Genomic DNA, 11,979 nt, shown 5'->3' on the forward strand with positions numbered 1-11,979 from the left:
GGTGGGGGCGGGGGCGGGGGCAGAGCAGTTAATCCATGTTTGTTCGTGTTTTTTCTTACAAATTTAAACTTAGGTGTGTATTTCTTAAACTAATTTAACTATTTTCTGTTTAGGATATTAGTTCGGATTCAAATGCAGAAAAACTTGCTTTGAAATACTGTCCACAAGTTGTTTTAAGTAATCAGTCATTATTTACTTTACTGAATAATCATGGACTAAACTACAAGGAACAATGGGAAATTCCAGTTTGCATTAAAATGATTCCTGTTGCAGGTATAGTATGTTTTTGTTAGAAAAAGTACATTTTTGTCCATGAAGACCTATTTTCTCATAATCTGTTTCAAGCATACAGAAGAACAGGAGATTAGAAAATCCAGTAAACCCAACTGTGGGAAGGTAGAAGGCAGTCTGGTTTAGTTTGCACATCAGTACAATAGTTTAATTTTGCTTTTATTTTAAAACAAAAAAGATAAGGTTAATTAAATTATAATTGTAATTATAGGCTCAGATTTTTACCTTTTCTGAAGAAGAGGAATTCTAGATGCAGCTATAAGAAAATAGTTTCTCTTAAGTGCTTCCATGTTTTTAATTTAAGTAATCAAACAAATAGTAAAATTTAACTTACTTAGTTGACACATCTTAAAGAGCAAAAATCTGAAGTTAATAGTTTCAGCTGTCATCTGGTAAGGAGTCAGAGACTTTTGTGTTATAAAGAAAGATATTTATTTAATCAAACATTTTTAAAAAATAATTTTTAAAAATCCATTGCTATAGTTTGTCCTCTGCTTTCACAGAGAAAAGCTGATAGCAAGGTCATTTCATAGTTTTCTACACCTTGTTCCACCTTGTTACTGAGAATAGTAACAGCCTCTAGAGGTATCACCATTAACATTGACTTTGGACGTACAGCTATTTTCCACTTGGGGGAAAAAAAAGAAACCAAAAACATTAAATGTCCTTTTGCTTTTCAAAACTGTAAGCTCTGCTCCTTGGAAAGAAACCAACTGCATGAAGCTCTTAAAATTATCAAGTGAACTGATTTCAATAAGCTAAGAAATAAATTCTGAAGTTTTATGAAAAACAAAGAGCAAACATTTTTATGGAATTAAAAGGACCTATTGACATCATAGAATAATGAATAAATAATGAATGTCCGTGGAGATCACTTTTCCCAATTGCAACAAAAAATGTTTTAAATAAACTGATTAACTCATCTGAATGCTATACTTTAGTTATCAAGCACTCCATCGGTAATCTGAATATAGATTTCCTCTCGTTAACCTTTTTGATTTTTTTTTTAAATACGGTAGGGTTTTTTCATTATGAATATTTATAATGGTGGTTGTCTTAGAATGTCCATATTGTGTGCATAGCAGACTTCTGAATAGTAGTAAATAAGCTGTCAAATATCCACAAATCTTACAAATTTTGCACTTGCTTACATGAAATTAAATTACTTTAACGATAGCCTGACTCAGTTCATATCAGCTTTACACTTTTTAAACTTAATTTTTAGATCCAAAGTTAACACCTAAAGGGCATTCAGAATGTTAACAATATATAGTGTTTCTTAAAGGGCTCCTCCTCTCCTTCCTTTTCCATCTTCCCTGTAACCCACCTCTTGCATTAATTAGATTTTTTTCACAGATTCACAGATATTTATTTTTTTTTTTCCTAAGGCATATTCCATGTGCCTTTGCTTACTGTATAATATTGGGCAGGGTATCGCTGTTATTTTTGGATGAGTCTGTGAGTGATTCATATGTAAGCATTTTAAGGTGTAAAAAAAGAGTGGGGCGCAGACCCTGGACACAGGGAAGAAATATAGACTGCAGCCATCAGTTTTGGGTGATGATAATTTATAAAGAAATTATAAAAATTTCAGGTTCATCAAAGGAAGAAAATAAAATCTTTTTGAAAAGCAGAATACATTTGATGATAGAATGCAGTATAAGCAATGATGAATCCTAAATTATTTTACAAATTCACTATTTAGAACTGCATTTAAAATATTATTACTGTTAATCTAGCATGTAGGATCCTGCTGCTGCAGGATCCTAATAATTCACACTGTATCTGAACATAGTTTTATTTTCTGTTGTTAATGAATGAGAGGATATTTTTTATTTCTTCTAGTGTGAATGTGGAATGGATTTGACCATAGTTGAAAGGTTTCTTACTTAAATTATACCAGAATCTTTTTTCATTTCATTTAGTATGTACTCAGTCTCTTTCCATTCTTGAAAAGGTAGCAAACCAACTAAAGTGGTTTATGTTGATTCACCTCTGCTGAGAAAGGAAATGACAGTAAGAGAGAGGAACCAAATCTTCCATGAAATTCCAATGGACTTCCTAGCAACTAAGAAGTCTTATGTTTCCATTTCTCACGTATTGATGGACAAACCAGCTGAGGACCATTTGTTTCAGTGGGATGTATGTAGCTTTACTTCTTCTTAAAAACAAACTAAACCAAAAACCTATGTTATAATTCCTAAATTACTTGTTCCATGATAATGAAGGAGAATTTAGGTTTTCTGTTGTTAGTTTTTCTACTGCTGAGTTACAGACCCTATGTTTTAAATTGTCTGTCTAGTTCCTTTAATTGCTTCTATTACATTGGCATCTCAGCATTAATGTTTACTTCATTAAAATGTATTTTGATCAGCTTATTTAAGTGGCAAAAGTTCTATGAACTTCTCTTTTGAAAGGCCTTTTAGCTCCTAAGATTTAAGATATTCCACATTAAACACAGGAATATTTTCTTTCAGTTACTGCCCCTCTCTCCCAACAGTCAAAATATGGATAGTAGAACACTTTTCATGTTTTCAATTTGACAGTGTTTGTGATTAAAACATTCTATTTCTTGGTCTGGTTTACTTATTTATTTTTAATGTTATTATTTTTTCTCCTCTGTGTTAAGATGCCTTCTGATACATACCAGTACAGGAAGATTCCTCTTCCAGATGACACAGGGATGGACTTTGATGATGATGTTACAGAACTGGAAACTTTTGGAGCAACTGTTAAGATCTCAAGAACTTCTAAAGTGGAAAGTACTTTTCCGACAGTTAGTAACACTGCTAAAGTTTTATCACATGACCTAAAAATAGTGAAAAAAAATATATCCACCATAAACAGTGGAGATGAAGAAGGGAAAGTCACCATTTCTGAGCAAGGAGTTTTGGCATGTGCCAGCGTACAGCTTCCATCATCAGATGGCATCCTGTGCTTCAGCCCTGAAGAAGATTCATCTCATAAAAACTTGAATTTGGAGGAAGTAGGACTGAACAAAGCACGTCATGTCATGACCAAAGTATTGGACAATGAAACAAAATTAAATACTCTGTCTAATGCTGTTAGTCACAAGAAAGAGTCTGGTGCTGCAGAAAAAAATGAGACTTATGCTTCTTTATGCAGTAGTGACACGGATGAAGAGCGTTTGATAATTGATACAGAATGTAAAAACACCAGTTGTTGCAAAACACCTATACCAGACACTGTTTCTCATACCTCAACAGAGACTGCCAAATCACCTTCCCCCCCACCGATTCCATTAGCAAGCATGACTGATTGCTCAGGTATCATGGATCAGGGGAAAAATGCCTCCAGAAAGCCTACAAGAAAGTTGTCCAAAGAATTTGATCCTGTGGGACAGATTTTGAAAATGCAAACTGAACTTCTCAAGTCACCTTCCCAAAAAGCTCATGAGCAGCCAGTGGTGAGCTGTGATAATTCTAATGCTGCGCCAGCCCACGTGCCTCAATCTCCAAAACCATTGGTGACCTCCAGCACAGAAACTGCGCCAGCCCCTGCCTCAAATCCCAGCGGCTCATCTAGAAATACCTGGACTTGGCTTTTTCAGGGAGTGCCAAAGCGTAAGTGATTGTGTGCATTGTATAAGGAGTAAAACTTCAAATTTACGGTAAAATTTAACAGAAAAACATTTTAACTCCTTCATCTGAAGAACATCCTAATAGTACCTCTGTTATATTTATTTAGAGATGTGACTTAATTTTTTATTTTTTAACAATACTTTCTCTGTGTGAGAATTACTGTCTTGCACACATAAGGGAGCATTTTAGGAGCTGTTTGTCTATAGAGGTGAATGCAAAATGATGTTTACTTTAGAGAAACAAAAAGTTGTTATATAAGCAAGGAAAATAAATCATTTGGTAGTGAAATGAGTTTTCCTCAGAAATTCAAATATTTGTGTAGTCTGGTCTGCAGAAATAGTTTCTTGTCAGTTAAAAATTGAATTATTTTACATTTTCTGTAGGAGAAAAGTGTAGTCAAATTATGCAATTAAAACTTGAAAGAAAACTTGAAATTTGGGTGGCTAAGTTTTGAGATGTCTAGTTCAGTTGCTGTTTAGCTCCTAGCAATCTGTTCCAGAAGACTAATGAGTACTCAGTACAAGCCACCTCTCCCAAGTTTTCATGCATTTAGCTGGAAATTGAATGTTACCCAGACTTCAGCCAAGAACTAAAAGTCTTGAAGATCCTAGGGACCATGAACTTTGAAGTATTACTCACATGTCCAAGTTGCTTTCGAGTTCAGTAAAACTGAAGTTAGAAGCACTTTACTGTGTTGGTAAATTAACAGGTAACCAGACAGGTTGCATCAGAACAGTTACTGTTTTTCTCAGATGTTTTATTCCAATGAATCAGTGCTTTTTGGTGGGAAAACCTGTTTCACTGGTATTTTCTGACTAGCTGTGCCTTTGATCATATAGTAATTTATCTGAATTAATTACTTAATCTGTAATGGAAACAGTTAACACAGCTAATTCTGTTTTGTTGAAATTGTGTTATCACTTCCAACGTTTTTAACAACTTAACTGTATTTAGGCTATGTCTCCTCCCTCAGTGTGAAAGGTTGAGCAGCGTGGTACCCTTTCTGTTTCTTCTTCTCTTAAAAAGCAAGAGTGTGGAATTCAGGTGTTTGATAATAGAATTATAAATTTATTTATTTTAAATAAAGGTAGGGAAACTTGCTAAGATGCTGAAGTGACTGTGAAAGAATAGAAAGCATAATTCTACAAATTTAAAGTTCTATAGCAAGCTGATAAACCTCTATGCATGTCTTTTTTTGCAGAAAGCCCCAACTAAGTTAAATATGTTACTACCTGAAAATTATTTCCGGTCAGTTTTATGATAATATCTCACACTGTATACATTTATTCAAAGATGCACATAAACTCTAAATTTAGTGTTTAATGTATTCATAGCACTACAGCAACACATTTGTAGGTGTATTTTTGACACATATTTCCACATACCTGCAGGACAAAAAACAGAACTAGATAAATTTTCAATAAATAAACAAGTTGGAGTTTATTCTTCTTTGTTTTAAATGTTTTGTTAAAATATCTCTTAAGGGATGTAGGGATGTTTGTTAACCTACCTCAAATCTGCACTTGGAGATCTAGTAAGCATTTCTTTTGAATATGCTAGTATTGAAGCAAACTCAAGTTGGAACAGAGGCTTATGCTACCATACAAACCTGAGGTTTGAGTTATTTCAGAAACTGATAAATAGATGGTGGCTCTCAGGAGGCATTCATTGTAAATAAAATTTTTGTCTCCTCTGTGCTGAGTAACTGTGGCTTAAAAACAGCCTTTGAACTTCATTTGTACAATAGAGACTCGCAGCTCTGTATAAGAAATCTAATGCTTAGGATAGAATATTTGGGAATATTTGAAAATATACTCCTAAAAAGTTACAGCAGACATTTTCATTTTCATCCCAAAATCTTAGGAAATGAAGCACATCCTATTTAAAAAATAAATAAATAAATAAAATTAAGCCTGCTGCAAGAGAAGAAGGCTAATTAGCTTAATGGTAAAGAATGTGCACGCATGTCATTTTCTGGTTTATTTATTTTCTATAGGAAAGCTGCCAGATGAACTTCAGATACTTGAAGAAGACCCTTCAGAGTATAAAGCACCTCAGGATGGCAACCTTGTGTATAAGCTATTCAGTTTGAATGATCTGTTGTTACTTGTGCGTTGCAGTGTGCAAAAAGTGAAGTCATCGCCACAATATCATAAGAAGAAAAAAGCTCAAAAGGTCCAGATTTTGCTGTTAGATGTTCTGTTTTGGTTTTTTAAACAGTTGTGCTCAACTAGTATCTCTGGGATTCCCAGTCCTTCATAGTATTTGTGTTTTCACTCAGACGATTAGTACATTTAATTGTATCTCTGCAGTGTGTGTTGTCTTTGTAAATATTTGCTGTAGGAGGAGAAGGAAGAATAACTTGTGATTTCTTTAAACCTACTTGATGAAAAGATAAGTAAGTGTGATTCTGCATTCTTTACTACAACTGCATTACAGTAATATGCATGGGTAATTATACTCATGTAAACTAATGTTAGTTTGAACTATTCTTAAAAGTTAATGCAGTAATTAGGTTTTCGGCCCAAGGCTCTGAGAATCTTCATGATCATAAATACTTTCAAGCAGGATTCAGCCTTGCTATTATGCCTGATTTAAGCAGAGAAATATGAGATAGAATGAACAACAGAGAACTCATTTAAAGATGAAAAAAGATCCTATTCATTCTGCTTGAAAAGGCTATGGTATACATCTTCGCAAATCATTGGTTTTAAGGAATAAAATACTTTAAATGCAAGTGTAATCCAAATATTCCTTGTAACATCATGAGAACGAAAGCTTATGCTGGAATCCTCAGTCATTTATTATTTTGTCAAGAGTCCTCTGAATCATTCAACAAGTTTGATGTGGTATCTCCCTCCCCAGAATACCAGAATTATGGTAGGCAGGCATTTTGTGAGGTGTTTGTTTTGTTGAAATGGAAATAGATCTTTAATTCTGATTACTTGCTAAGATTCCATGCTCAAAATCTTATTTTGAAGAAATACCATCTCGTTGCTGTTCATCTGCTGCTTATAAATGCCTGTGAATAGGTGCTTAGTTTGTAAATCAGAAACTGAGCACTGCTGTTTATTTTTTTAAATTGCTGTTGAAATTTAAACTGATTTGTCAGTGAAAAGAGGCTTATATATTCTCTGTTAATGTTAACAAAGAAAAGTTAACCTCTGATTTCAAATGAGAGTCCAAACAGTAGGCTCTAATTTCAAGTGAGATTCTAACAAGGGGAATAAATGGTAGGATTCCACTAACAAATCAGAAATGTAATGTCTCTTTTCTTAAATTCCTGCAGAGGGCAGTAGAGCACAGAAGTACTAACTTCAGTTAGTTTAGTTGGCATGGGAAAATTAGCAGCAAAACTTTATTATTTGTAAAAGCTTGCCTAGGCGCTTTTTTTGTGCATTTTACCTTCCTCTGTGTAGAGTCTGCCGTCCGAAGTTTGTAATGTGGGTTTTGTGGAATGTGAGTCATCACACAAAATCTGTGAAATGTTTTTCTTGCTTGAGCTGTAGTGAAATACTGTGATGATTATCACTTGCAAAATGTAGTTCAGTTGTGGACATCTTTTTGGACAGTGAGTGGTGATTTTTCTTGTTTCTTCACTTTTACAGCTTATTCCAATATTTCTGTTGCCAAAACTAGAATACCAAGCCTATTACGGTGTTGAAGCTCTTACAGAAAGTGAAGTATGTCAGTTGTGGACAGAGAGCATGTTGCATTCTGAATGCTTATTTTATATTGGTAAGTTAGTGTGGTGATTTTTGCTTAAGAAACATGTACATCTGAATTTTCATATAATAACAGAAAAGTTAAGGCTGTATTCCGTGTGTCCATTCTTATTTTAACTTTCTAATTTTGGTTTTCTCTTTTATCACTTTGTACTCACTTTTATAAGCACTTTGTCTAAAATTTCTGCTGGATGGTGAATGAGGGTATTTCAACTTTAGTTTTAGATTAATATCATCCAGTAATCTTTGTTTTCAAGAACTGCATTTATTTGTCTTTCGAAGACAAACGTATCTCTAAGTGTGAATTTAGTTCTCTGAAATTACTCATCTTCATGACTTAAAGTAACTTTGTTTTTTTGGGGGGAGGTGTTTGGGGTGGTTTTTTGTTTGTTTCTTTAATGAGTCATATACAACATGAATTACTGCAGGATTGGTAAAAGTATTTCTTGATGAAATATGACCTATAAATATATCTTACTGTTTTGTGAAATAATTTTAATAACACTTGTTATTACATAGCAAAGTAGAAGACAAAAAAGACCATCAAGTATGTGACTCAGAGGATACTGATTCCTTGGCCTTTGAACTTGCAGTATGGGAAAAGGTCAAGTGTCTTGTTTTTTTCTGAAAACGGGCAATAATCTTCATCTTTCTACACTGATAACATGTAGATAGATAAGATACAAGAGAATGAGGAAAACCAAGCAAGACAGGGCTAGACCAAGTTCTGTCATTCAGAAATAAGAGAAATTACTTGCTTTTAAAGCAGTGTACATATGTCTCATATCTGAGGTACTGGACATAATTTTCTGACTTTGCAGAATGAAATTTCTAACAAGAACAACTAAATTACATAGCATAATCTTATTGAAAACTTCTTTCCATAGCTGTGATATTCCTCGGGAGTTCTGAACACTGGATGATCTTAGTTAAACAAACCCATTTTCCAGGTTTTCCATTGTCCATATCTAACTGATCCATGAAATTCGATTTCCTAATACATGATATGACTTGAAACATTCCTGTCAAAGGGATGATCTTGGTACTCCTTGTCCTGTATCATGCAGGAGATGGAAACAGGAGATAATATCACAGAGTCTGTGAATGAGAAGTAACACACATTCAGTGAGAACGAAGCAGGAAACTACAGATCTCATGTATAAGAGATGACAGCTGTTATTCAGAGCAGAGAAAATAAAATGACAATAAAGCAGGGATAAGAAGCAGGGAAATGTTAGCAAAAGCATATCTTACTTGTAAAAGCAGTTTATCCACAAATCACAGAAACCAGGCACACAAGGAATGCAGCATTATAAGGAGGGTTTCACTAACAAATGCCTTGTAGAAAATGCTGTATTCATGTTTATACAATGACATTTTAAACGTCAGGAAAATTTTGAAGTTAGGATACATATGTTCTGTAGAGAAATGAAAATGATATGTATAAAGAATGTGGACAGATTAACAATGTGGATGTTTAACAACACTTTTAATATACGGAAAACTTTCTGATACCAATTATCTTGTCATTAATAAGGTTTTTAAAAGGAAAAATATGCAACAAAATAGTTAGTCAAAATGCATTTTAGAATGTTTGGCACTTGCTGTGGAGTGAGGATAATCATGTTTGTACAGTGAATGAATGTTCTGTAGTGGTGACTGCCTCACTTTTTTGTTCTAGAAAAAATTCTCTGTTTTTCTGGTTGTTATGGCAGCAGTTGTGGCCTGTGGTTGCCTAACCTTTCCACTTGTGCACTGAATTACACTTTTGCTGTTGATAGCTCGTATCAGGGCAGTAGTTTAGAAATGCTGAGTTCTCTCTTGTCTAATTTTTATGTATGAACTTTGCATCTTACCATGGAATTACAAGGTTCATGTGAAATTTAATGAATTTGAGGTGATAGTTTTGCTGAGTGCCTCTGTCTTTGTCTACTGTCCATACTTAATGGAAATTATATTTCTAATTTTAAATTTAAAAGCAGTATTTGCTGTGGTTTTTCCTTTCTCTAAAAAAAAATCCTCACAGATAATTACGCACACAGTTCCCCATTTCTAATCATACCTTAACATACAGTACTGAAACTTTTTTAACAAGCAGGACAGTATACTGAATTGCACTGAAATTTAGGCCACTGTAGAAAATTTTTACCAACATTTTACTAACTTTTCCAGAGTCGCAAGCAGCGTGACGAAATAGGGAAGCTATGGAGAGAGGGCTCATCTGCTTAGAGAGTGAACAAACTGAAAGAATGCGTGTCTATCTAATCTCCCATCAGTTACAGGAAACTTAACGTATGACTTGCATGCAGAAGTTTGCAGACAGACAGCCAACACCCCGTTTTATAGAGGCTCTCGGGAGTGTAGGAGAGAAGGCTGCGTGCTGCAGGAGTGTTTCTGGCACAAAGAGCCATCCCCTTCTGATAGGGAGGCTCCTCGGTGTCTCCGTAGATACCTGCTAGCTGTGAGATGGGCACGGAGCCCTAGGCTGGCAGGCTTCCATGGCCTGGCCTCTAACACACTCTCTCTGTTCCTGTGCTTGGGGAAAAAAAAGTTGTTGGGACTGAGAAACACTTTATTGCAGTGATGTTTATTTGTCAGCTCTTGGATGTGCTTCTTCCAGCAGCAAACCCTGGGGTCTGAGGAAGCACAGGATTACTGTGGGTTGTCACTGTCCTGCACAGTAAAGGAGTACTCCCAGCATGTGCGGCAGGCCCCCTCCCACTGCTATTGAGAAAAAAAAAAAAAATCTGCTACAGATACGGAGCTGGACTCTCAGCATGTCACCAACTGTAGATGCTGACAAAATACGTGATTTATTCAGGTAGGCAAATTAAAGACTGCAGATTTTTGGTACCATCATGCAGTTTCTAATAGAGGTAGGTAAAAAGACGTATGTGGAAGTAAATGATCCATTTTATGAAAGAGCATCTAGCGCAGCTTTTAATAGGAAATTTTTAGCATATTCTATTTAGGGATTCTTTCTGCTGTCATGAAATACTGCTAGGTAGCTGTGGAATTCTACCTTTCAGTTTGTATTTCTGGGGAGCTGTGAAAAATACAATGTTACAAGTGTCCTGTTGTAGTTAGGGGGCTCTTTGCAACAGAAAGCTTTGTCCTGAAACTCCAGGGACAATTCTCTAATGGTGATAATATACCTGTATTATGGACAACTTAAAATGCAGTGAATATCTCATTCTTTTTCATTAAAATGATTCCTCAAAGTAGGACTACTGCTAGCATATGTTTGGTGTAAGCAGACAGACAGACTTGACTTCTCAGATCATGCTATTAAGTGAAATGTCATGTCTTAAAATAAAGGAATTTTTAAATCAACCATAGTAGAGCCATAGACTTACTGCTCTTTCTAAATTCTCCCCCCAGTATGAGTGTGAAAGTATGGAACAACTGTTTGAAAACTGTGATCTTACCATTACTGACACAGTATCTACAACTTGTATTCTTGCTCAGACAGTTCTGAGACTGCATAGATCTTAAGTGAAACCTCTAAAATTGAAGTTCTGAGCATGTAGTAGACCTCAGTGTTGAATTGCTTAGGAGTTCCTGGATCTTGAAAAAAGTTAATTCACTGTCTCAACGATCTCTTGTATTGCCAAATAAGTATTGGTGGAATGTTCTTTGGACCTTGGTCTGTGCCCCCTAATTGTCTGACATTGTTCTTCAGTATTGTATTGTTCTGTGAGGCCGAGGGAGGAATCTCATAGCTCCACGCAGTGACTCAGCAGTGCTGCCAGCTCAGCAGATGAGAAAGAAAACAGAAGTGTAACTGTGGTCTCCTGCAGAAATTGCAAGGTGTCATATAAATTAGAATTTTTTTATTTCACATGTTGTCAAAGAAGATAATGATTATTTGCACGAAAGCAAAGATACTATCATCAAACAAACTTGAAACTGCTGTCTTCCTATTGCTAGTAGAGCACCTTGCTTGGTTGTTGATTTAAGTTCCCTTGCTACTCAGATAGGAAATCCTGCATCTGCAAGGAGAGTAATCTCTGTGGCATGTTTCCCAAATAAGATACTTGATCTAAGCAGTAAATAAAGTTGTGATAAGCTTTGTTGATAAATGGGAACGTTTTACCCCAGCCATTAGTCACTTATTTGCATTAAGTCTCTAAGCAAAACATACTGCAAAAGGAATAGTTTACCCTCACTTGAATAGGATAATACTGGCCTTTATTTAAAGATTATTTGAAAAATGGGTTGGAAAGAAGTACTTACTGTATGGGTACCTTACTGAATGTTAAGTGTTTTCAGTCACTTATCAAATACAAGATACAGTAATATAAATTAGATATGAGTAGTTCATCGACCCTTTTTTTTTTTTTTTTTTTTTTTTTTTCCCC

General features: G+C 35.0%; 1 protein-coding gene across 1 annotated transcript in view; it reads left to right on the plus strand.

Annotated features, from left to right (window-relative positions):
- ICE2 (interactor of little elongation complex ELL subunit 2) overlaps positions 1-11,925 on the plus strand; it is a 20,842-nt gene extending 8,917 nt beyond the window's left edge. Inside the window, exons 7-12 of the mRNA XM_026856018.1 lie at positions 114-273; positions 2,249-2,433; positions 2,921-3,875; positions 5,890-6,068; positions 7,502-7,635; positions 10,876-11,925. Coding sequence (XP_026711819.1) covers positions 114-273; positions 2,249-2,433; positions 2,921-3,875; positions 5,890-6,068; positions 7,502-7,635; positions 10,876-10,957 — 1,695 coding nt within the window. The 3' untranslated portion in view covers positions 10,958-11,925. The remainder of the gene's footprint in view (positions 1-113; positions 274-2,248; positions 2,434-2,920; positions 3,876-5,889; positions 6,069-7,501; positions 7,636-10,875) is intronic.
- The last annotated feature ends 54 nt before the right edge of the window (positions 11,926-11,979 follow it).

This window comes from Athene cunicularia (genome assembly GCF_003259725.1).
Source record: "Athene cunicularia isolate RWA chromosome 10 unlocalized genomic scaffold, athCun1 chr10_part1, whole genome shotgun sequence".
Taxonomy (NCBI): domain Eukaryota; kingdom Metazoa; phylum Chordata; class Aves; order Strigiformes; family Strigidae; genus Athene; species Athene cunicularia.